General features: G+C 43.7%; 1 protein-coding gene across 1 annotated transcript in view; it reads right to left on the bottom strand.

Annotated features, from left to right (window-relative positions):
- epha5 (EPH receptor A5) overlaps positions 1-26,034 on the bottom strand; it is a 121,624-nt gene that overhangs the window by 59,765 nt on the left and 35,825 nt on the right. The window contains exons 5-6 of the mRNA XM_084047043.1: positions 6,192-6,347; positions 5,299-5,637 (exon numbers count right to left, since the gene is read on the bottom strand). Coding sequence (XP_083903169.1) covers positions 5,299-5,637; positions 6,192-6,347 — 495 coding nt within the window. The remainder of the gene's footprint in view (positions 1-5,298; positions 5,638-6,191; positions 6,348-26,034) is intronic.

The raw sequence follows: 26,034 nt of genomic DNA, 5'->3' as shown, positions 1-26,034 counted from the left end.
GCATATTTTGACTTTTATTTGGACCCGAAAGTCCGAAAATGTGCCTTATTTGCCCCCCCTTCAAGGCACATGTTGACGCTTGGTCACTAAGTCACAATATGCCTTTTGGGGAGTGAGACAGTGTTGATCATGACCAAACGCACTGGGGGTCATGCTGCTGGCCGCATACAGACATGAAATTGGGAAACCATGTGGACAGTCCTGCAGTTGTGAGGACCAATGTACCTCCAATGTACCTCCATTGATGTATGGAGGTAGTCGTATGTATGTTCTTGAAGGGATTTTTGAAAACTAGATTTTCAGGCTTGAAAGTTCTATATTGCGCTGATCAGAGCAATGGTTATAGCCATTTGAAGTGTTAAAAAATGCTGTAACACTGTCAGAGCAACAGTGTTATGACTATTGTCATGGCAGACCCCTGAACAGTGTTTGTGGCAAGTTTTGCGCGGATCGGAGCAACGGTACGCCTCGCAAGGCCCGATGTTGCGTTTGTGACGTCCATGGTCCACCGACCCACCCTCTCAGCAATTTTAATATAGGATGGAGAAGTTTGAAGAGAGGCTTATGGCCGTTTGTATGACTCATCTGTGTGACTTCACCTTACATTAAAATGTGATCTCTATCTAGATATCTTATCTGGATAATGAACTTTCCGATCTCGCCCCTTGCATTTTACACCCGACTGGCTTTGACTGAGATCTAATCACACTCAGAACACGTCCAGAAGTGATCTGCGGAATCTGATAACAGGATGTGTGCTGTGGTCGTTTACACCTTGCATTTACATGTGTTTCTCCCTATCCAGATAAGATATCCATTCCATATACAGACCACATTTTTAATGCAAGGTGTAGAAATGGGTAAGAGATTACAAACATGGCGTGGAAAAGTGGCACAAAAGTGGCACGCCAGGCCTGGGCGCTTACAAAGGCCTTTTCCTTCTCCCTCTTTCTCCTCCTCTCCCGTACTGACATGCAGAATTTCCTCCCATTTTTGCCATATCTTCTCTTTCTCTCTTCTTGTTGCTCTCCACCCCTCCCCCACTGTCTGTCTGCCTCATATCACCTCCCCTCGTCTTTTACTCCTCTTTTGCCAAAGTCTCCTCTTCCTACAAGTGTAACCAAATGGACCTCTAAGGGGCTGTGACTCGGAGAGTGTAAAAAGGGCACATTTGCACACTCTCAGAGTTAAGCGCTGAGGATTTTGCTGTGTATTCAGCAGGGCTTCACGCGGGGCCACTGTGAAATCACCTGCTTCACGGATTCCTTATCGAGCACGACACTTGTCACACATCAAACAACACATCCTCCCTGCATGCTCTCCTCTCCCACCTCTCGCCCTCTCTCTCTCTCTCTCTCTCTGCATCTCTCCATCTCTCGACCCTCTCTCTCTCTCTCTGTCTCTCTAATGCCAACTCTATATTTTGTCCCCTCCTTGCAAACACATTTGCACACGCTTTCTCACTCATACACAAACAGGGGGGTGGAGGCAGGGAGGAGGTACAGTTCGACATGCAACTGTAGGTCTCCGGGGCGGGAGCCAAAGCAGAGGACATTATTACTGTGTAGTTATTGCCCTGACCATGTAAATGCAAAGTCCTCCGTTAGTTTAAATCTGAGAGTGTAAATATTAATTGAATACTGCAATTATTCAGCATGACTTACATGATTGATAAAAATGAATTAACCACTTAAACCCTATACTTCTGCTATTTTCACCAAATGTTTGCGTCGAACGCTAGGGTTCAAGTGGTTAATCATATGGTATATGACAGTAATTGCTGTACTGGGCAGAGTGTGCCTGCAGTGGAAGACTGTTGTTGTTACTGTAAGGTTCCCAGTGGCCAAGAGCAGAAGACTGACGGTTTTGGTTGACAGCAGACAGTAGAAGACTTGTTGGTGGTAGTGGCGGTTGAACTGGACATCTGTCAGATGTGAATGTGTAGGGGTGAGGAGCAGGGTGTAACAAGTCAATAATTGTCACGCTGATGTTCCATGGCTTGATAAAGGCTACAAATAAACACAGCTGTGTTATTTGTTGACACTTGCAACACAAAGTGCCTCCGTATTTCTCGGTCGGTTGGTTAGTCCTCCGTCCAATACTTTTATTCCCATTATCTTGTGACAAGATGATATCTTGTTTGGGGGAGATATTATGTGATCTTGCCATGGAATTTGCTGTGCACCTTCATGCTCGCCAGAAGATGACCCCGACTGATGACCACAAGGACAAGGCGCTACCCTTAGGCTTCAGGCACGATCTTTGCTCTAGCGCCACCCACAGGCCAAAATGTCAGCTTTGCACTAAAGATATCTTACAATGTAATAAGCAGATTGCAGGATGAACCCCACTGATTCTGGTGCTCCTATGGCTTCCCATGGCTCGAGTGCTTCTGTCTATGGATAATAAATAACCCCGCCTTTTGACACTAATAATATATTTAATTTTGTTTTACCAAGGATGACAATGTCAGTCGGTTGGATTTACTGTAAGGAGCAGCACAGCTTTTAGACTCTTAGTCTTGTTAGTGTGCAACTATTCTTATTCCACTAAAACCCTCAACAAACATAAGGGAGCATTGTCTTGATGTGGCTCCAGCGGTATATTTAGTTTTTTTTTTAGGTTTTAGTAACGCTCCCTTCTGAGTCTAAACGCGGCCCTTCAGAATGGCACGTTTGTATTCGGTCGCGATGACTAACGCAGTGTAATCTAAACTAATCTAATCTCTTAATCACCGTTCGGCCCATTGACTGGCTAACTTTAAACCGGCCCCCCAAAATTACTGAATGCAAGTGATGGAGTGCCACTGGCAGCCACAGAGACAGTGGGGTTAAACAGGGCCACATGTATTGTCTACTGTCAACATGCCATCTGCCTCTTCCTGTCTCTCTCTCTCTCTCTCTCTCACACACACACACACACACACACACACACACACACACACACACACACACACACACACACACACCCACACCCACACCCACACCCACACACACACGAACAAACAAACAAACAAACAACTACTACCACCACTTCTTACTATTCCACGATCGTCAATGAACCATCTGTCCCACAAACAGAAATAAACCGTCTCCTCTGAGGCGTGTTTTTCTCTCTGCACTGTCCTCCAGATGGAGGCCTTGGCAAACACGTAGCGCACACTAAAACACTCAGTGTTCATTTAACCCTGAGAGTGCACAATATGTAACCATCAGGGTCTCTGAGCTACAAGTAGATAAATTAACACCTTTTTGTTCTTACCGTTTCGCCATGCTGTTTGCATTTTATCCAGTTTCAAATAAAGTGAATACAAAAGCCACATCTGTAGCATTAAAACAACGGTTTCTAACCATAATTATATCAGCTTCAATGTAATAGCTACAAAAAACAAAAGAAAAAGCAGAGTCACCTGAAATGATAAAATAGCATAGATGGTACATGTGCAAGAGTAACTAATAACTAATATTTAAGTGTAACAATTACTTTACATCTTGTTTTGATTTGTACGGAACAGTAGACAGTCCACACACCTTATTGAGACAGACAAGACAAAAGCTGAGAGAGAGAGAGAGAGAGAGAGAGAGACAACGGTGGGGAGAGACAGGTGTGAATGAGAGAGAGAGACAACATTGGGCAGAGACAAGAGACTGGTGACAACTTCCACGTCTTCACCGCTAAAACTGGGTCAGCAACGTATCGTCTGACAACGGCAGACATGGGTTCAGCAGGTGAATGTGTGAGGCAAAGGGTTTCGAGGACTGCAATGACCAATCGACCTCTACATCATCTCTTTTTGTCACAAATGCCTTTAGAATGTCTAGTGCATTTAACCCATTGAGACCTGAGGCCGACTCTACAAATGTATTCTAAATCCTAAAAAGTTTTCTGAAAGACCTATGATTCTATATCAGTGGCTCTCAAACTTTTTCATGTCAAGGATCCCCAAAATTATATGTATTTTGTTCCAGGGACCCCCAGATGCAAATGTTAAAAATGTTTGCTTAAAATAATATATATATTAAAAGATTTGCAAAACATTTAAAGATTTAAAAAAATAGCAGATCTACAAGCTCATAGCGCGGCACGCGCTATGAGCTTGTATATCTACTATTTTTGAATAGCCAACCAATGAGCTATATAAGTATATATATAGCAAAAATCTAAAACGACACAGATGCTTTCCCGGTTTTTAATGGGTTAAGTAAAATAAAAGTAAAGACAGAGGAGATTGTCAATCTTTTTTTGTGTGGATGTGCAATCAGTGATGGGAAATGTGGTCAGTTAATACAACAAAATCCTCACTGTGTACTCACTGAGAAATCTGAGTTCCCCTGCTCACAGAGCCTTACCGACAGAGCCTAGCTGTACCAGTATGCATTGCGCATAAGGTTTCCACTGACGCATGCTGTACTGTCCTGCATACTGTACGGTACTGCATACTGTACAGCAGAGCACACACAAAGGAAGTTGAACATCCAAATATGGTTTGTGGGGCGAACAGAGACCTAAAGACACTTTGCACTGGGATTCATATTTTCATCGTATGGCGGTATCGTACGCCAAAAACAGCAGATCTGCAACATCACAAAGCATCACATCACGGCACATCGTGAGGTTTGCAAAGCTGCTATTTCCAGCACACGACACTGTTGTACGACAAAGAATAAAACAGGCTTAATAACCTGGCTGACGCACAAGTGTTTATCTGCAAATTGTTAATGAGTTGTTCTCATTTCTTCCTTAATGTTTGTTCTGCAGTGTGTTACCCCGTAGCAAATATGCCTGTAGTTCTTCAACCAGTGACGTCTGAATATATCACTGGGTGGTGATACTGTGTAGATAGTACACCTGGCTGCCACAAGTCACTACAGCTATACAGAGAACATTGGCTTGTATTGAAGACATGACAGACACTGCCACCCCTATGACTAACAAATGGAAGTGTTCCTTCAACCACTTAAAGTTTAAACCCTTAGTTGACCGGGGTCCCCCAGGGCTCTACAGTAGGTCCGCTCCTTTCTCGACACCAAATCTCTACGCCAAAAATCACTGTGCGATGCATCGTGAGCTTGTAGATCGGCTATTTTCGCCGATTGATTGCCCCAGAAAAGGGCAGAGGATTTAAGTGATTATGGTAAAGTCTGCAATGGATAAAGATAAATGGTAAACAACTGTAAATAACTCCAAACACAGGAGCGCAGCAACAAAAGCGGAGGATGATAACGTACACATTTCGTCGTCGACAAATCCTGTCGTCAATTCAGACTATCCAACCAGCGACAGTCACCCACGACCTACCTGCCTGATTGGTGGTCACATTAAGTGACACGTACTGTCTTGAATGCCCGCTGGCCAGCTCCGACACCCCGTTGACGGCCTCCAGCAGGAAGCTGTAGTTGGTGTGAGACTGCAGGTCGGCGACCATCACGGACGTGTTCGACAGGCCGACGCGGCGGGGCAGGAAGCGCACGTTGGGGCCGCACTCCTCCAGGCCCCTCCCCTCCGGAAGGACCCGCCGGCACAGGATGTTGTAGCGGCCGTCCTTCCTGCCGCCGGTCTCCGTGGGGACGGACCACTCCAGGAAGACGCTGGTCTCGTTGACGTTGGAGATGGCGCTGCGCGGTGCGGAGGGAGGGCCTAAGAAAGAAAAAGAGACGGGTTGCTTTGTTTATAGCAGGGGTTTTCTGTCTTCAATGGTTTTCAGGTCAAGGACCCCTTAGCTGAGAGAGAGATGAAGCAAGGACCCCCCACTACATATTGTGTTGCAGATGAAAGTTTTCATAGATTGTTTGACAGCACTATAATCAGCTTGTACTGTATATCTGCTATTTTTGAATAGCCAAACTATAAAATATGGTTAAAGTGGTTCAAATTATTGTGACACTATATCAACACATTTAGCTGGGGACCCCCTGTTACCCCTCCAAGGACCCCTGGGGGTCCCCGGACCCCACTTTGAGAACCACCGTTCTACAGTACAGTATATATAGATCAAGATGTTATCATTATATTCTATAATGCTGAAGGTTTGTGCATTTATAGGTGTAGCGTGTGTGTGTGTGTGTGTGTGTGTGTGTGTGTGTGTGTGTGTGTGTGTGTGTGTGTGTGTGTGGGGGGGTGGGTGCGTGCGTGCGTGCATGTGTGTGCGCGACTGTGCGTGCATGTATATACACAGAAGTACGGGTACTTACGCGTGCAGGCCATATTGGGAGGGTCTGTGTCGGTCTTGTAATATCCCTCCTCGCAGGTACAGGCTGTAGCTCCTGTCTGTCGGGCCCGGCTGTGGGGGGGGCACTTACTGCAGGACGAAGACTGCAAGACCGAGCGATAAAAGCCAGCTCTGCAAACTGTGAGGAGGAGGAGGAGGAGGAGGTGGTTGGGTGAAGATAGTGAAGCAGAAAGAAATGAAAGATATGGAAGATGTCAGAGTTGGTGGGAAAAGATGTGGGAGAAATGAGAATGGGAGATGGAGGAGAGAGAAAGAAGGAAAGAAGTTGATGTGTGAGAGGTGCAAGGGAAGAGAGAAAGGGTAGAGGAGAACAAGGTTAGATTATTGAAGAAATAAGACAAAAGTGGTCTTGGGCAAGACACTGAACCTTTACCAAGACACCTTTAAGGGTCCGTGTCCACAGGAAAGCATTTTTCAAGGTAGTAAATTACCAGGTTGTCAGACACGATCAGGGGGATGAAATGACTGGCGCTCCTCTCCAAAAGTTGAACTACTCTCTGCTTGAAGCACCCAGGGCAATTGTGCAAACAACATGCAATACTGGCGTTGGGAAGAACGCCAGTATGGCGGTGGGCTTGCATCGTTTCGCAACGTCAACATCTCGCTGAGAAATACACAGGAGACAAAGGGTATTTCTTTCTCCATACTATATTATTAATCTCCTCACATCAGAACAATGAGATTTAGGTTGAAAATCTGCAACGTTTTCCTTTAAGGACATTGTACATAAACACATTGTATAAACCCCAGAGGGAACACCTCTGTCATTTTGTTTGATTCTGTTGAGAATGTCTTTATAATCTCCATCTCTTTTTTTTCAGGCACTGTGTCTGAGAGTTAAAACATTTTAACCACTTAACCCCTATACAGTACACTTCATTTACCGGAGTCCCCCAGGGGTCTATACTAGGCCCTCTCCTTTTTCTCCTCTAGACCACATCTCTTCGCCAAAGCTAGCTCACAACATGGTGAACTTGTAGATCGGCTATTTTCACCCAATGTTCGCCCCCCAGAATACGGACACGAGGGTTCATTCATCCTAAACGTAAATAATTACTGCGGGCATTCTGTTTGGGTCTGTGGAATATTGTAATTGTATATATATGTACCACTGCCAGTGCTTTGCATTGTAGGCGCCTTTGTCTTTCAACTGAGTGTATCTACACGTGAACATGCCTAGTACCCACCCCCATCCTCACATGCAGCAACACACTACATGCATTAACACACATCACATGCACACATAGCGCACACAGAAACAGACTGGGTCGCAAAAACACTGACAGAAAGTCTCTCACACACACACACACACACACACACACGCACACACACACACACACACACACGCACACACACACACGCACACACACGCACACACGCACGCACACACGCAGGACAGGCAGACAGGGGCTGACAGGCTCAGAATGTTAACACACCAGAATACATCAACAACCTGTCACCATGGCAACGGCCACCAATCACTGACTTATCATTCTTCATCTTAGTGCCGGTGTACCTTGTACGTACACACACACACGCACACGCACCCGCGCACACACACACTTGATTTGGAGCTCTGTCTTAAAGAGGCCGAGGTGCTGATAGGATATTGACCTTCCTATTAGCATACTTTCACTGGGAGATTAATATGTCCATATCGGTTGTATGGTTTATGACAGATTATATGGGTCCTGTCCGGGTGGAAATAAAATTCCCCTTAGTAGTAATGTGGACACACATATCAAAAGGTTAGAGAGAGGAGAGGAGAGGGGAGGAGAGGAGAGGAGAGGAGAGTGTGTTTCAACTCGTCTCTTTTTGTGTATGCTCCTTTGTGTTTATGTATGGGTGCTGCCTGGGTATGTGTGGCAGGGTGCAGTGCCTGTAAGGTGTGTGTGTGTGTGTGTGTGTGTGTGTGTGTGTGTGTGTGTGTGTGTGTGTGTGTGTGTGTGTGTGTGTGTGTGTGTGTGTGTGTGTGTGTGTGTGTGTGTGTCTTGGCTATTAGGCAGCCCTGGCTCTGATTCACCTTGACGGAACCTTGGTCCGTTGTCACGGAACATTAGGTCTGAAAAATACTCCCTCTGTCCTGGATCTCACAACACGCACACGCACACACACACACACACACACACACACACACACACACACACACACACACCTCCCTGACTTGCCACCTCTCCAGAATACTTCCAGCAGAGAGGACGTTTTTTTGAGTACAAGATGTTACTCATGTAGAACACTGAATATCGTCGATGTCGGGCAGAAACCTCGCATTACCAAACGTCTACTTTTTACGTTTTTTTTCCCCGTCATTTAATGCCCTACTTCGTCATACAAGAGTCTTAAGAAAAAGTAGTAAAAATAGCTGATCTACAAGCTCAGAATGAGTCGCATCGCAACGCATTGTGAGCTTGTAGATCAGCTATTTTTACTATTTTAAAATAATAAAACAAAGGAACGGTTTTGGACATACAAGGTTTCCGCCGGACAGCAACGATTATGCTCTTGAATCAGTGGAGCGCACATCTCCAGCAGGAGGCAAGCCCTACCTCCCTTCATCATCTTTCTGCCTGTGATGACAATGTTTGTGTAGTTGAGTTCATTTAAGTAATTTATGTAATAACATAACATTAAAATGTCATTGGGTAATACAAACGAATAACATAAACATTTCTGACCAAAAAGAAGAGGCTGAAGCCATAGCTTTTTTCGCCAACAAAAATTAAAACAGTCAAGGAGAAGAAAAACAAGAACAAGGAACAAAGACGACACTTAATGTGATTGCTGTACTGTACTAATATGTATATGCTATAACAAATTCCTTTTAATGCATTTTATAATTATCGATCCTCTTGTTTTTATGTAAACATTTTGAATTCGTTTTATGTGCTACACATTTTCACATCCTTTTCAAGGCTATTTTGGGGTTGTGCACATGTATGAAAAGGCACAAGGTGAAAGCAATGGGGGACAGGGATATAATTAAGGACTGTAATTATGTAACTGTCGTTACATCATTACGGTGCAACCAGAGCGACAGGCTGTATGGAGACAAATCAGTGAAAACATCTAAAAGTAATGTGGCATGTTGTCATCACTAGGACAAACAAGACATTACACTATTATAGTAAGTAAGTAAGCCTTGCCATGTCATTGGGTGCCACACGCTACTCCTGTTTCTGTAGCCGTGAGCTTGATGTACAAGTACACCTGGACACGATGTTAGTATGTCGCAGGGACTTATCCCTAATGCGACCCTTGATGCTGAGTGCCAAGCAGGGTCTTTTTAGAGTCTTTGTTGTTATGACCCGGCCAGGGATCGAACCCCGACCTCCCAGTCTTGGGCCACTGAGCTGGTACACTGTTATAGCATAGAGGCCAGTTGTCGGGTATCTGCTGAGGTCTGCATGGAATAAAATGATGCAGTAGCGGACCGTAGCATGTCTGCCTGGGCATGTCCACTGCCCAGGGTAATATTTAAACCATACCCCCCCCCCCCCCCCTCCTACCCCGTGACAAATGTCCATAGCGAGAGCAAGTAAGAACACGATGCCCTAAAGTGACAAACATAACACTGCTCTCTCTACCATCTTTATAAACATTCATTGTCACGCTCTCTCCATCCATTTTCTCTGACTTGTGACAGCGTGCCGTGGACTATGTTGAATGTGCATGCATGAGTCTCATCATTTTGGTGTTTTGGGCTAAGGTGTCACATTTATGTTGGAACTATAGGTGCTAATCAAAGGTGGGCTTGCACCCAGCTGTGTGTGTCTCTCTCTGTCGCGCTCACTCTCTCTCTCTCTCTCTGGGCAGAAGCATTGAAATTGCTGCAGTTGTCAGTGACTGATTTGAAAAATATGGCCTGCTGGCAGCGTGCACAAGAAATAGTTGATTGTGAGATTAGCTGCGGAGAGACAAACACACAGTCAGTCAAACAAGACAAGACAAGAAAGACAAGACAAATAGACAAACAGGACCAAATGCAAGATCTCCGCCTGGTGGAGATAAAGAAATCACCAGATGCTTGACATAGCAGGAAAGCAGACATGGTGTTCTTATGTCTGCCTGTGTCTATCTATCAGTCCTTGTCCCTTTTATGCCCATATATGGTGATCGCTGATGTCATATGCCCACATATGGGCATGCCCCCCTTTGTGCCCATATATGGAGCTGACTGATTTGTTTGCACCTAATGCCATGACGACACATTGGGGTAGATAACACGTTCCATATGTGGGTGTAGCTGCATTGGGAACTCCTTATATGGTTATGGCTGAGTCATAGTGACATGAGCTTGACGATGTGGTCGGCCGGCCAGTCCTCACTTTTTAAATTTTTTTAAGAAAGTTTATTTTTTTGAATGTCATATTCCATCTACAGTATCTATCCAATCCTCTTTCCCTTTGTTTATGTGAGTGTGTTTCATTCAGGGCAGTGGCAAACATCTGACCCTCCACGCTTCAGCCTAGCACACACACACACACACACACACACACACACACACACACACACACACACACACACACACACACACACACACACACACACACACACACACACACACACACACACACACACACACACACACACACACACACACACACACACACACAGAGCAAGGTGATTCATTGCCTGCCGCGTAAGGTCTAGCTCTCCTTGAATTCATCCTCCAAAAATCGACATGGACACATCAGTCAACTCCTTCTCTCTCTGAATTTTATTCTCTCTCTTCCCCATCATCTCCCTCTCCCACACAGTCTGGCACACACAAAGCAGAGGAGAGAAAGGAAGACACGAGAAGAGAAGCGAAGATTTTGCAAAGATTTTGCGAAGAGAAGAGAAGAGAAGAGAAGAGAATTTTATAGTGCAGCTATAGTGTGAGAAATTCGTCCAAATTACAGGGCAAAAGGATAATATGTGACAATTAAATCAAGTCTGCATTGGTTGCACTTCATTGTAGCCTGTAGCCTCCTTTGTTACACTGTGATGACTCTATTAACCTCTATTAACAGTTGACTAATAAGTATTGTACTATAAGTGTAGGATCTACCATGCAGATCATTGTGAATTACAGAGTGCCCCGCTATGAGCTTGTAGATCTGCTATTTTTGAAAAATCTTGAAAAATCTTTTTTTTTTATTTTTTTCAAAAATCTCTGAGGATTTAGAAAACGTTTAAGAATCGCCTCGCGTAGATCTACGCTAACCTAAATAAAGCTACTGCGTGCCGATCGCGTCGATCTGCGCGAAGTGGTCTTTTGTGGTTTAATAGACGATCGCGTTGTTTTCTGTACCATCCTTTTTCTCTTCCCTTTCCGCTTTTGACGCATCCTCGAAGAAAATATCCATAACCCGTTTCCGGTTCCGGGTTTATCTTGAATGAACAGTTTTTTCCTGGTTTTGGCCAGACATCATGGTTTTCACACGGTATAAAAAAAGACCTGGAACGCATCGGTGTCACTTCAGATTTCTTTGGCTATTCAAAAATAGCAGATATACAAGCTCATAGCGCAGCACCGAGTGCCGCGGATTATTATGGATATAAAACTTTTGTGACCGGTTGAAAAAGGTTATAAAACACAAATTGCTGTCACTGGGTGAGTACATTAAGTGGCATTACTCTGGCAGGGAATGTGTTAATGGGTTAAACCATTACCGTTATTAATTTTGCTGGAACCCCCTCAAAGACCCCTGGGGTCCCCCGGAACCCACTTTGAGAAGCAGTGGTATAGATTCCATAGCGCTCAAGGCACAAACAAAGTACATCTATGGAAATAACAGGATAACAATATGGGAAGAGTAGTTATTCCCAGCAACAACCTGCCTCCATGAATACAAATGATTACATATTTACATCATGCAGCAGAGTTGCCTATTCTATCTTAATTATATCCATAAGGTTTTATTATTTATTTTAATTTATTTTAAACCATGCACAGCCACAGGCAAAAGTTGTTCTGAGTAACTGGATGGCTGAGGACTGGAATCTAGATACATGTACATCTGTAAACCCATTTAAGTGCCACAAGCAGTGAATATGAACATGCATGCATCCTGTGTTGAATGTCATGGTATTCCAAATGCAGCCGAAGGGCAGGCTTACGCCGGATTCACACCCCCTATTGACCAGAAAGCGGCATGTTTTCATGCATGTGGGGAGCGATTCGTTGTGTGGCAGGAGGCAGAGCCAGCGGCGTGAAGAAGCTGAGGAAAGTCGAAATCTTTTTGTGGGGGTTTGCGGCGAGACAAAGAGGCAATCAACCGGAAGCTCGCTGTGGTCTGAACTAGGCATGAACTTTCAGATGTTTTGTACACACCCATTTAGCGGGGAAAAAAACGCTAACTATCATTGTTGCTGTGAATTTGGCGTTATGTTGCAGCTTGTAAACCAGTAAAAAAAGTCTGTGACTTGACTTATTGTCACAAAGTTATGGTTACAGCTTTACAGCTCTACAATGCTTATACAGATGTACATTTACGGTAGGAATAAGCGATGAGCTTTTTATGTCGTGTATAGTACAGACTACTGCTGCATTGTTGTGAATCCTATATGCTCATGTATTCTGTCAGATGCATCACTTGGTAATTTTCCCGTGGCAAAGCAATATCCTAAAATGATCCACAACATGCATCCTTGGCAGCGAACCGTTTCCGATTCTGATTCAGATACACAGTAAAATTATTAGTGGTAATTTAACTCAGAAGAGTGTACCAAATTGATTCCATGCACTCTTCGGATTTAATTTGTACACTAAATGAACACTAAGGATTTTTATGTGTATGGTTTCAGACACAATTTGCATCTGGTGGATTAGTGGACTAATGCACCTGTCATGTTAACCGTCTATTTATCGTAATTGCATGTGTGACTTTAATTGCGCGGTGACCCTGGCTCATGCAATGTTGCTACTTCTTTCTTAATCCAATTTTCTTATAACGTCCATGTGGTAAATACAAAGCACATGGAAATAACGGGGTGGGATCGCAGAGTTAAGAGGAAATTATATCCAAAATTCATAGTCCAGTAGACACACACGCATGCCTACACGCACACGCACACACACACAGTTCCTCACACAGCCTAGAAACCATGTCCTTAACCACTTACAGCCCATATGGTTGAGCAGAGTCCCTCAGCGCGACACATTCTGAACTTGTCGATCTGCTATTTTCTGCAAAAGCTTTCCCCACAAGACAGATGCTGGGGTTTAAGTGCTTAAGCTAATATATGCCTTTGTGACAAAATGTTGTGTGATGTGCTGCTTTGACAAATGTTATTTTATTTATGGCAGTTTTCCATTCTCTCAAGTTATTAACTTCCATTCAAACTTCACCGTTTTCACAGATTCATGACAGTAATATCCAGTGTTAATATATCTATTTGTAATTTAACACTCAGGATTTTGTTTTTGTCGTGTAATGTTTGCTTTAGTTTTTTATTTTTCTTGGTCCCTCGTAGAGATGGATCATTTCCATTTCAAGGTTTCTTTAGTTACATCTTGTGTATGGGTACATACTGTAAGAATAACAGTTATTTGTTCTGGTTTCCTCAGACATTGCAGCAGCATTTGCTGTTATACTCTATCCTCCATAAATACAGACTGTTGTTGTAGGACTTGTGTGTGTTTACTCTGTATTTTATTTATTTGCTCTTTTTCTGGCTGTAGCTCCCCACAACAAACTGTGCTGTCGCTGAGATCAGACGTTCTAATGGTTTAATTGTCTTAATGAACACACACACACACACACACACACACACACACACACACACACACACACACACACACACACACACACACACACACACACACACACACACACACACACACACACACACACACACACACACACACACACCTCCAGCAGTGAGATTAGCTACGGTTATGGCTAAGTAAAGGAGCTCATTCTGGATGCAACCTGCAACCTAAATAGAGGTTGGTGTGTGTGTTTGTGTGTGTGTGTGTGTGTGTGTGTGTGTGTGTGTGTGTGTGTGTGTGTGTGTGTGTGTGTGTGTGTGTTTGTGTGTGTGTGGGGTGCCCTTGGGCTAGCTGTCTTTCTGATGCCACGCTAGACATACATCTCTTAATGTGCTGCACAAAGGGTAATAGGTAATTAATATGCAATACACACTATAGTGTGTTCCAGAGAGATACATGTGTGTGTGCGTGCGTGGGTGCGCGCCACACGAGGGCGTGCACGTGTGCGCGCATGTGAGGTTAATAGGTAATTAATATGCACCACACACAGGCATCCCAGGCAATTAAGAGCCAGCGGTGTCCATTGACGCCTCTTAACGAGCGTCCTCTTTAATTGGAAACATTTCCCTATAAACATGTTGATTTATATGACTGGCTGTCTTTTGGTGGGATTGGGGGGGGGGGGGTATGACACAGAGCGAGAGAGACAAAGGGGGAGGGGTTCTGATCAGATAACGATAGAATAGAATAGGAGTACCACATATCTAAGAGAGATTCGTTTGGACTTGGATTCATCTATATTCAAATCCAAAACATATGCAGGGATTGAAAACAAAAAAAAAATACCAATATGCAAACAGCTACAACAGGGACTCCTGCAGCCTGAGGGCAAAAAGACAGGAAAATCAAAGCTCACACACAGTCAAATCCTCAGTGTTAAATGCATCCATTTGTAACTCAGAGACTGTACAAATGCAACCAAACGGATTTGGTTTCATTTAACGGGCTAAATGAACACTCTGGATTTTTTTGCAGTGCAGGCAACACAACTCACCAGGACACCTCGAGAGAACAAGGCATTGTTGGTGAACCAGACCAGAATCATTAGATGGGGCTGCCAGGTTGGTCAACAGCCCAAGGCAACAGTGGAGGGAACTAAGTGGGTCATGATGGTTTTTAACCATAATGAACCCCAGCGTCCCTATTCTGGGGTTGAACAAGAACATTCTGTGGAAATAGCCGAGCGATCTACTGTATGTAAATCTATTTTGTTTGTAAACAGATTTTAAGAAAAAAAAGGAGAGGACCAAATATAAAGCCCTGGGGGACCCTGGTCAACTAATTTAAGTGATTAATGGGGCTGCGATTAAAACCCTACCTTTTCACCTTTGGATTTTTATTTATATAGGACAGTAGAGAGACAGGACAAACTGAGGAAGGACATGTAACACTGGTTCCCAGTCGGAATCGAACCGGGGACAGTGAGCTGTGGTTGATGCTATAGCCGATCTAAACGTGTTGCAACGCGATGCGTCGTGAGCTTTCTTTTTTTTTGTGGAATACTTATGGTGTAGAGAGAAAAAAGGATAAGGCCTAGGATAGAGCCACGGGAGACTCCAGTCAACGGAGTACATGATTTTAGCCAGTGGTTCTCAAACCTTTTAATTTCAAGGACTCCCATAACGGGTCCATTTGTTTCCATTTGTACACTCTCAGAGTTACAGACATGTACAGTAAAAGAATCAATTTGGAACCCCCTCAAGGAACCCTGAGGGTTTCTGGACCCCACTTAGAGAACCACTGGTTTAAGCAGTTAATAAGATATTGCGTTATATTGGGTCCTCCAGTAGCTTCATGCTCGACATGGAGTCTGTGCCCATGTCAAACCTGAGTCCCAAGGGGCTAAGCAGTTAAGACTTTAGTATCGGACAGCTGCTACAGTCTGGCAAGCAGTACCACAGCCTCAAGGCCCTGACCAGCAGGCTCCGGGATAGCTTATTCCACCTGGCAACCAGGCTTATGAACAATGGAACGCTAACGGCCTCTTGCCTGCAAAATTTTCATGTTGCAGCAATACAATGTTGAGGAGCCAAAATCCAATAATAGGCTCTATGCACAGCAGCCATATTGGAAAGAAATTGGGCCTCTTCCTTACTTCCTTCACAGGTCTTACGAATTAGTCAAATTAAGACTCTATTCCATTCTGGTCAAACAGAGTCAGGGTGCTGATATTGTGCATGTTGGTTCACTGAAAACACTCAGCAACACTTTGGGTTTCAAAGTGGGTTCCAGGGACCCTCGTGGTTCCTTGAGGGTGGTAAATGGACCATTATCTATACAGTAGGTCTCTAACTCTGAGAGTGTACAAATGGAACCAAATGGACCGTGAGGGTCCATTTGGTTCCATTTGTACACTCTGAGTTATGGCGGTCCTTGAAATTAAAAAGGTTTGAGAACCACTGTGCCACACTAAATGGAACAGAGCCTTCATTAGTATCATTGTTAACACCTGTGAAGGAAGTAAGGAAGAGACCCAATTGCTTTCCAATATGGCTGCTGTGCATAGAGCCTATTGTCTAATAAGGGAGTCTTATACTTGTATAATGGGTTGTACCGTTACTGTAACCATAAATGATCTTGAATCAATGCCGTCCTATATTCTAATTTCATTTTAGGCATTTAGCTGACGCTGTTATCCATAGTGACTTAACAAGTGCAGAACACGCTTCAATTTGTAAATTACTGTAGGAGGAACGAATAAGTACAAGGTCAAATCCACTGTACTGGGAAAAAGCTGGTATCGGATGATCAGAGGATTATATAACAGGCAAATGGCAGAGCTAAAAGCAGATAGAGGAGTAGGAGTTTTAATAAAAAACAAGACAATAGTGGGTTAGAGTGAGCTGAGTTAAGAACATGAGAGGCAGGAGGGGGCGACCCGATAGCAGAGTGGTTAGGGCGCATACCACATGGGCTCTAAAGCTTGACAGCGAGTCCCCGGTTCAATTATCGACTGGCCGGACCATTTGCTGCATTTCACTCCCCTCCTCTGTCCCTGTGTTTCCCGTCTCTCTCCACTGTATACCTGCCAAATAAAGGCTCAGAAAAGCCCCCAGAAATAACAAACAAACAAACACACAAAAGAAGAGGAGAGCCAGGGGCTCTAATTATGTGGGAGAGGTGAGGCTCGATAGAAATAAGAGACTGGCCCAGATCGCTGGCCTAGCGGTCCGGGCACCTAGGCTCAATATAGCCTGACAGTTCGAATCTTAAAAAATAAATAAATAAATAAAATAAGAGACTAAACATGACCACTGTCATGGAAAAATTACATTTTATCCTCTCAAGGTGCAATGCATTAGCCAACGTTTATTGTGACATGACGTCCAACGCCAAAAGCAAACACTTTTTAACACTCTTCGCTCTGTTCTGTCCCAAGCCCTGAAGGGCCAAAGAATCTCCCTAATAGGGCCAAGAGCCCGAAGGCCAAAATGGCCCCCGGACAAAAGAGAGCCCAGATGACCAATCTCAGACCCTTTTTTATAGTTGTCCACTGCTATTCATACGGTTGGTAAACGTCCCTACATGGTAATATTGTGCACATTAACCCTAATAGACAGGGCTGCAAATAGGACTTAATGGACAGCTGTCTCCGTATGACCACAATAGCAGCAGGGAAGTCTGTGAATGGCCCAACAGAAGTGGAATGACATTAATTAAGTCAGTAGCCTTAAGGGAACCAACGGTTCCCAAGCCATGTGGCCCATAGGGCGGGAGCCTATCTCCAGTTTCTGTAGCGTGAGGTGGCTTGATGTGCAAGTACATCCCCCAGCCATGATACTGTACAAGTACACCCCCTGGACATGACCCTAGTATGTTGCGTGGACCCCCCCCCATCCATTGAGTGCCAATTACATTTTTATAGTTTTTGGCATGACCTGGTGGGGGGATTGAACCCCCCCAATCTCAGGGCATACACTCTAACCACAAGGCCATTAAGATCTGAGGCCGATTCTACAAAATGTCTTCTAAATCCTAACAGTTTTCTGAAAAACTTATGTTGCTTTATCAGTGGTGCTCAAAGCTTTTTCATGTCAAGGACCCCCAAAATCATATGTATTTGGCCGCGGACCTCCATCTCAAAATATTTTGTTCCAGGTACCCCCCAGAAGCAAAGAAAAAATATTCGCTTTAAAAAATCATATTAAAAAAAAAATCACAATTTTCACAAAAATAGCAGATACTGTACGCGCTCATAGCGCGTCACTTTGCGCCACACTATGAGCTTGTAGATCTACTATTTTTTAATAGCCAAAACATAACATTATGGTTAAAGTGATTAAAATCTAAAGTGACACAGATGCTTTCCCGGTTTTAATGTAACATTCAAATGTTTCTACCACACCACAGACTGGAGATATACTGTTTAGCAGGGTTCTACAGCTGGACCATAGACTGGAAGCAGCTGGTGTATGAGTGCACAGAAAATAATGCGTAATGCGTACACACTCCATCCATTCACACACTCATAATCAGACAGATATACACACTCATCCATATACACAAATATAGGACCTCACGTACATACACACCTTCTGTTTATATTGCGTTGATCATTTGCTCACTGTGGGACAAACACAGGAAGAGGATATTTACTGGGTGTCCGTGCTTCCTGAAGTTAGTTTATTAGCTCACAATGCAATCTCTATACCACATGGACATTGTGTTCAATTTCGACCGCAGTGGGGTCTTTTCTTCGTCAAATATTTGTATTGTTATTATCCTGTATTAGACAACACCCCCACGCTCCCAGTGTGTGTGTGTGTGTGTGGTGTGTGGTGTGTGGTGTGTGGTGTGTGTGTGTGTGTGTGTGTGTGTGTGTGTGTGTGTGTGTGTGTGTGTGTGCGTGTGTGTGTGTGTGTGTGTGTGAAAACAAACACAGCCAGATTATCATGCTGTAAAAACATACAATTCAGTCAATGGGGTTTTCCTGTGTCTGAGTTGAGTTTAAAGAGCTCATTGTTCAGAGCCCGCTCACATTCTCACCATCAGAGAGCATCACACTGTAAAGCACTGTTTCCCAGGGGTCCTTGAGGGGGTTCCAGGGGGTCCCCAGCAAAATTAGTTAATATACAATAGCATAAAAATCAGTTTGACGACTTTAACCCTGTTTTATACTTCGACGACTCGAAAATAGCCGATGTATGATCTCACAACGCGCCGTGTTGAACTCCTACATTTTAGAATATTTGTGCCAATTTCTTTATAATTTAGAATTTTAAACAGAAATCTTCTATTATGGGGGTCCCTGGCACAAAATCCTTTGAGATGGGGGTCCGTGGCCATGGCCAAATACAAATTAATTTGGGGGTACTTGACAAGAGCAAATTGGAGAACCACTGAACTGATGTGAATTTCACCAACATTTTCTATGTTGGTTTGGTTTTGTACAGTTTTATTATGCTCATGGCCAACAGTATGTTCTTTCTTTCTAAGTAGACACTTTATGTTGATAAGTTAAGTGTCACGGTCAGCTGTTGGCGTTTTCGGTGATAAAATGTTTGAAAGAATTACGTTTGATTAAATTACCGACTCTTTTAACCTTAGAATTAAGGTTTTGTCTGAATTAGAATTCAGACAAATGTTGTCTCAAAGGTACTCCAGTCAACTTCCCCGCATGGCATACAATGCATGTGCTCATGTGCATGCATGCATGCACGCACACACGCAGCGGGAGACACACACAGCGAGAAAATGCTGGCTTACTTTTTTGTTTACATGAATGTTAGTCATGGATTTTTCCGTAACACCCATTAAAAGGGTCTGTTGTTTTGTTACTGTACATTTGCTGACCACCAGCCCTGTAGGAAATGTGTGACAATATTGAAACATCAAATATTGATGTTTCCTCCATACTGTACATACTGTATCATGATATCATTTTGATGTCATATCACCCTGCAGTACATAACGTGGTTGTCGGGCAGAAACCTTGTATCTCAAAATAACGTATGTTTTTTAGTAAATTAATGCACTACTTCATCATAATACAGTGTCACACAAAAGTAGCAAAAATAGCCGATCTACAAGCTCAAAACGTGTTTTTGAGCTTGTAGATCGGCTGTTTTTGCTATTTTTTTAATTGAATACATAAAAGTAACAGTTTTAGACTTATGAGGTTTCCGCCCCACAGCGACGATATACTAACTGGTCTAACCAGCTACTGAGTCTCCTGAGACACCAAGGCTCTCATGGAAGGAACCTGCCTCCACTGAATCAAACACAATATTAATATTTCACAAGCCACAGGAACGCACGCATGCATGTACAGTGTGTGTGTGTGTGTGTGTGTGTGTGTGTGTGTGTGTGTGTGTGTGTGTGTGTGTGTGTGTGTGTGTGTGTGTGTGTGTGTGTGTGCGCGTGAATGTGTGTGCCAGCAATGAGAAAGTAGAACGGGAGGAAGCACTTCTGGGAATGTCAGTTTACCCAACAAGCACTCAGGAAGCACTTTACTTGTCATGACAGCACTGCCATGTTGAGATGATGGGGTGAGAGAGAGAGAGAGAGAGAGAGAGAGAGAGAGAGAGAGAGAGAGAGAGAGAGAGAGAGAGAGAGAGAGAGAGAGAGAACAAAGAAACAGGGAGAGAAAAAAGAGATAATAGAAGAAACAAAAAAGGAAAATAAGAAAGAAAACATGAAAAAACTAAGACAGAGAAAGAAAAACAAAGAAATTATGAAAGAAAAAAGGACTAAAGAAACTAAAGACATCCTGTGCAGAGAGAGAGAGAGAGAGAGAACCATTGCCATTAAAGGCTATTGTTCCTGTGATGAACATACATTCATGTTTCAAGAGAGGATAGAATGGCAACAGAAGAGCTTGCTGGTCGATCAGCTACTTTAAGGTGATGGTGCTTTCATTTCTGTAAATATGACTGACTTCTACCACGTGGGTATTTAAATGTTACGGTACATCACAGTATGTTATTATTAAATTTTATAGAACCGGCAGGCAGACAAAAAAAAGAATGATTAAAAATGGTTTTCTTGTGCTGTTACTGGCTGTGAGCCAGTGTTGTGATTAGAATTCCTTACAATCCAATTCCAATAAGTAAACACAGAGTCTGTCAGTGGCAAGGTGACTGAGACACCCACCTCTGGAAACACATGAACCGCTGCTAGCGATGGCATCTCACCACATCACTACACATGCTCCCTATTGCTCTCCTGTAACTTGGTAAAATTCCCAAAAGTGAATACGCAGTTATATTCTTCTCACAACACTGAAGTATCTCTACTTTCATGTGATATTTGTCTTTTTTAAAGTATGGTTTCATATACATACTTATTCTTCTTTTGGATCATTTCAATGCAAACAAACAACAGAACAAACAATGGTGGTATCCTTTATCCAATTTAACCTTACATAATTCATTGACTGGAGTCCTCCAGGGGACAAACTTTACTTGGACCCCTCCTTGTTTCCCTGTACACCAAATCTCTTTGCTGAAATTAGCCGATCAGAACTTGCCCCGTTCGATTCCGACTGGGTTAAGCAACTGTGTTGTATGTTATTCCTCTTCCCTGCCCTGGCTTACAGTACCTGCCTCTCTTCACCGCCATACGGCAAAAAATGCCAATATGGTAATGCAGAGCCTGATTTAAATAACTACTATACACCCGTGGCTGACATGAGGTGCAATGTGGTCTCATTACTATTTCTCAATAGATTTCAACAGAATGAAACCAGAGTCTGTACTGCATGTCTGTGGGGCCTTTGTTTAGTGTGCGTCTGTCCATCAGGTGTGTGTGTGTATGTATGTGTGTGTGTGTGTGTGTGTGTGTGTGTGTGTGTGTGTGTGTGTGTGTGTGTGTGTTTGTAGATCAACTGTATGCCTGTGTTGTCTGTGTAGTGTGTACATGTCGGTGTCCATCTTGCCTGTGTTTGTATGCAGGCCAGGGTTTGATTTGCTGGTGGGGTAGGGGGAAATCCATGCCTCTGCTTTTGTTATCAACCGCTTGTGGTCATTCATTTTTCTCGGTGGGGATGTTTTATCCCTGATTTTGGTCAGACTGAATGAAATACGCACATTTCCTTTTGGGAAAAGGAGACAGAGACAGAAACATTTTATGTAAACCGCATTAACCCTGGTGTCCCCATTTTGAGCAAACTAGAGGTTCTGGCCGCCATGCGTGCCCCTCACACCTACCTACGAGCCCTATTCGAATGTAATGTCTGTGTTGTTATTATGCTTGTCACTGATACCATTGCCAACACACCACCATCAGCTGCCTTACAGCGCCTCAAGAAAGCGGTGACCCACTGCTACAGTATCCCCTAACTCCCCTGAGGCCTTACAGACAGCGTCTCCTTGACATTACTACAGAATGCCATGAAGACGGGTTCCAGTAGCAGTGCCACACTATGGCACCCAGATCGAGTTTGACACGGGCTGTCATGGCGACTGACAGGCGGGGGAAAACAGAGAGAGGATCATGGGAGACCGACCGACCTCTGAAAGGAAGTGGGAGTCCAGGGAATTAAATTCCAAGTCAAAGTCCATGTCCTGGGAATTAAATCCTGCACTCTGCGGACACTAGTACCCTTTAATACTCTGGGTATTTCACTGCATGGCACCTAGGGGGACGAGCCGTGTAGAGTAGGGCCTGTGTCTCTCTGTGTGTGTGTGTGTGTGTGTGTGTGTGTGTGTGTGTGTGTGTGTGTGTGTGTGTGTGTGTGTGTGTGTGTGTGTGTGTGTGTGTGTGTGTGTGTGTGTGTGTGTGTGTGTGTGTGTGTGTGTGTCTTTGTCTGTTTCTTTTGAACTGTAATCGAGAGCACCTAGCAGGCAGAAACCTTGTATCTCCATATTTCAACGTTTTATTGTTTTTCGTAAACCAGTGTCACACAAAAGTAGTGAAAATAGCAGATCTACAAGCTCACAGCAAGTTGTGCTGCGAGGCGTTGTGAGCTTGCAAATGGGCTATTTTCATTTTTTTCTTTATATTTAACGGTTTTGGACGTACAAGGTTTCCACCCGACAGCAACGATTTCTTTGTTCTTGGACTACTGACTGGATTGCCATGGAATTCACTGTGTATCTTCATGCTCCCCAGAGGAATGAATGATTTGCTAGTGGGGCCTTTAGAGTTTAGCTGACAACTACTCAGTGTAGTGTTTTCTGAGAGTTTCATGAAGATGCTATCAAAATCTACCATCAGCAACGGGATTCCCGTGTATGTGGCGTACATGTATGTACAGTAGCTGATGTGGGCGACGTGTTAGCAATTTTACACGGACAATGTGCAAGTTCTGCCAATGACAGCCATATCTACCCAGCAAACAAATATTACGCTTCTCTAACCCTTCATTAAGGGAACCATAATTTGGATGGGGCGCACAGACAGAAAATAAAATGGCTAAATAGTATGCAACAAAAGCCAGGGTTGGTGGGTGTTCTCTTTTCACTAGGTTCATCTTTTGTCTGTTAACAGTACAACAGTAGTGCTGCTGTGTGTCAGACACGCAAGCCAATCAATTACGCTGTCAATAAAGCATTTACATATCAAACTAGAGGCCTCAGTCTTGTTTATAATCATTCAATTCAGTCCATCAAGGGTCTGCTACTGAACAATCAATATAATAGTAAAGGCTCATCCTAAGTTATCTGAAACTCAAACATGTAGAGATTTCCGTTTACCCAGCAGTAAACAAACCACAACATTTCATTTTATAACATTGAACAACACTCATTCACATATGGCAGATCGCTGTACACATAATTATTATAAATAACTACATGGTGCGTCGCTAAATACATGTGATTACTACAAGTTTATTCGATTAATATTGTGTTGGGTTGTGCTTTCATCCAAGCATCTCCACGACATTCCACTCGGCAGCATGAGGAGGAGGGGGTCTTGCATCCCCCCTCCTCCCCTTCCCCCTCTTTATCTCTCTCTTTGTCAATCTCTCCGATGGTCTTTCCCTCTCCCAGTTATCCCTTTCCCTTTATCTCTACTCCCACCACACACAGAAACGCACCACCACCACCAACACCCCCATCTGAATCGACATTCGTCCGTCTATCTCTCACTCCCACAGGGTTTTTTTCCCTTCCTACCTTCCATCCATCTCTCTCTCTCTCTCCTCACTTATCCATAACTTCTCCTCTCCTCCTACCATTCATCTACATCTATCTAACCATCCATGTTGCTCCCTCCTTCCCTTCCACTCCACTCTCCTCCCCAGCCTCTCATCCCCTTTCCCTCTTCTCTCCCTTCAGTCTCCCATGGCTGACAGGGCTGCAGGCGATCGCCAATTATCCCAGCGAGATCCTGTCTGCATCCATACATCTCACACACAACCACATAGATGGTGTATCTGCCACATAGCAATCCAACGCCACATGGGTCCCCCGTCAACACACACCTCATCCATATCCAATACACATATCTTCATCTTTTGTTCTTTGTGTTGCCACAGAAATATCTTTCATCTAAATGGCGGAGGTATGAGCATTCTACTTGCCTGTCCCCGTGGTATTAGATCCTACTTTTGTAAAATTCATGTATGATGTTCAGTATACGTATGTGCCACACAACTCTCAAAACAGGTGTACTGCGGTATTTTGACTGTGAAGCACATTCTCTAGTCTAGCCCATTAAGACCTGAGGCTGATTCTACAAATGTCTTCTATATCCTAACAGTTTTCTGAAACACTCATGTTGCTATAATATCAGTGGTTCTCAAACTTTTTCATGTCAAGGACCCCCAAAATTATATGTATTTGGTCGCGGACCCCCATCTCAGAATATTTATTTCCAGGGACTCCCAGAAGCAAAGATTTGAGTTACAAATGTTCGTTTAAAGAATATATATATTCAAAGATTTGCAAAAATGTCCATGATTTTTCAAAAATAGCAGATCTACAAGCTCATAGCGCGGCACTTGGTGCAGTGCCATGAGCTTGTAGATCTGCTATTTTTTAATAGCCAAAGTATAAAATAATGGTTAAAGTGGTTAAAATCTAAAAGACTGCTTTCCTGGTCTTAATGGGCTAGAGCAGAACAAACTCTGCCACCACCACAGAGGCCATGTGCGTCCGACTTATGAGCGCAATTGGTGTTTGCCAAGCGAGCGAGGGATCACATCGCTGCATTAGCCTCCCCTGACGTTTGGTCAGGGTGCCTGCTCAGCGGGGAGAGGGGCTGGGGACGACAGTGTGAAGCTCTCCAGGTGAAACTCTTCAGCTGAAAGTTTCAGGCGAAACGCCCCATATTCACCCAAAAATGTCATACAGTTTTTCACCGCTTGAATAGTTGCTTTTTGCATCCGACACTGATGCCACAAGGCACCCTTTCCCAAGTTTCCACCTCGTTGGTATGTAACTTAAACAGTGCAGAGTCAGCAGAGACAGGTTTTGTGGGATTTGTAACTCAAATCTTTGCTTCTGGGGGGTCCCTGGCACAAAATATTTTGAAATAGGGGGGTCCGCGGCCAAATACATATCATTTTGGGTGGTCCTTGACATGAAACAATTTTAGCACTACTGATATAGCAACATACGTTTTTCAGAAACCGGTTAGGATTTAGAGGACATTTGTAGATGCGTTCCCAGATTGAATGGGTTAATGTACTCTAGCATCTAAACATGGCTACACTAGAGGGCAATCACGGCATCGCCAAGGGATGCTGACCATGTGGCCGTATTTGACCAGTTGGGGTGAGAATGTGTTGGCAGTGACAGGGATCACAGTATGCATGGGGAATGGCCAATGACTAAATTGGGGTGCAAATGTGGCGAAATATACAAAAGATATTCACCATATTGAAGCTGTTCTTTGTCTGAGAGCCAACCACAACATCACTTGTCTCCTCTGGGTCCTGACCCACTGATGGAGAAACACTGCTCTAGAATCTCAACTGCAATATTTTCCCAGTGACCCCGCTGGCTCCTAACACAATAACACAGTAGGCTAGAAAGTCTGTAATATCACCCATAAGTCAAGTATTCATTAGGGCTGCAACTCTCGATTAATTTTGGATTATTCTATCAATAACAAACTTTATTAATTGAATAATCGAGAAACCGTACATATATATCAACTAATC

The sequence above is a fragment of the Gymnoscopelus microlampas genome (genome assembly GCF_963454915.1).
Source record: "Gymnoscopelus microlampas genome assembly, chromosome: 21".
NCBI lineage: Eukaryota > Metazoa > Chordata > Actinopteri > Myctophiformes > Myctophidae > Gymnoscopelus > Gymnoscopelus microlampas.
The sequence above is the reverse complement of the archived record's forward strand: the minus strand, read 5'-3'. Positions and strand labels throughout refer to the sequence as shown.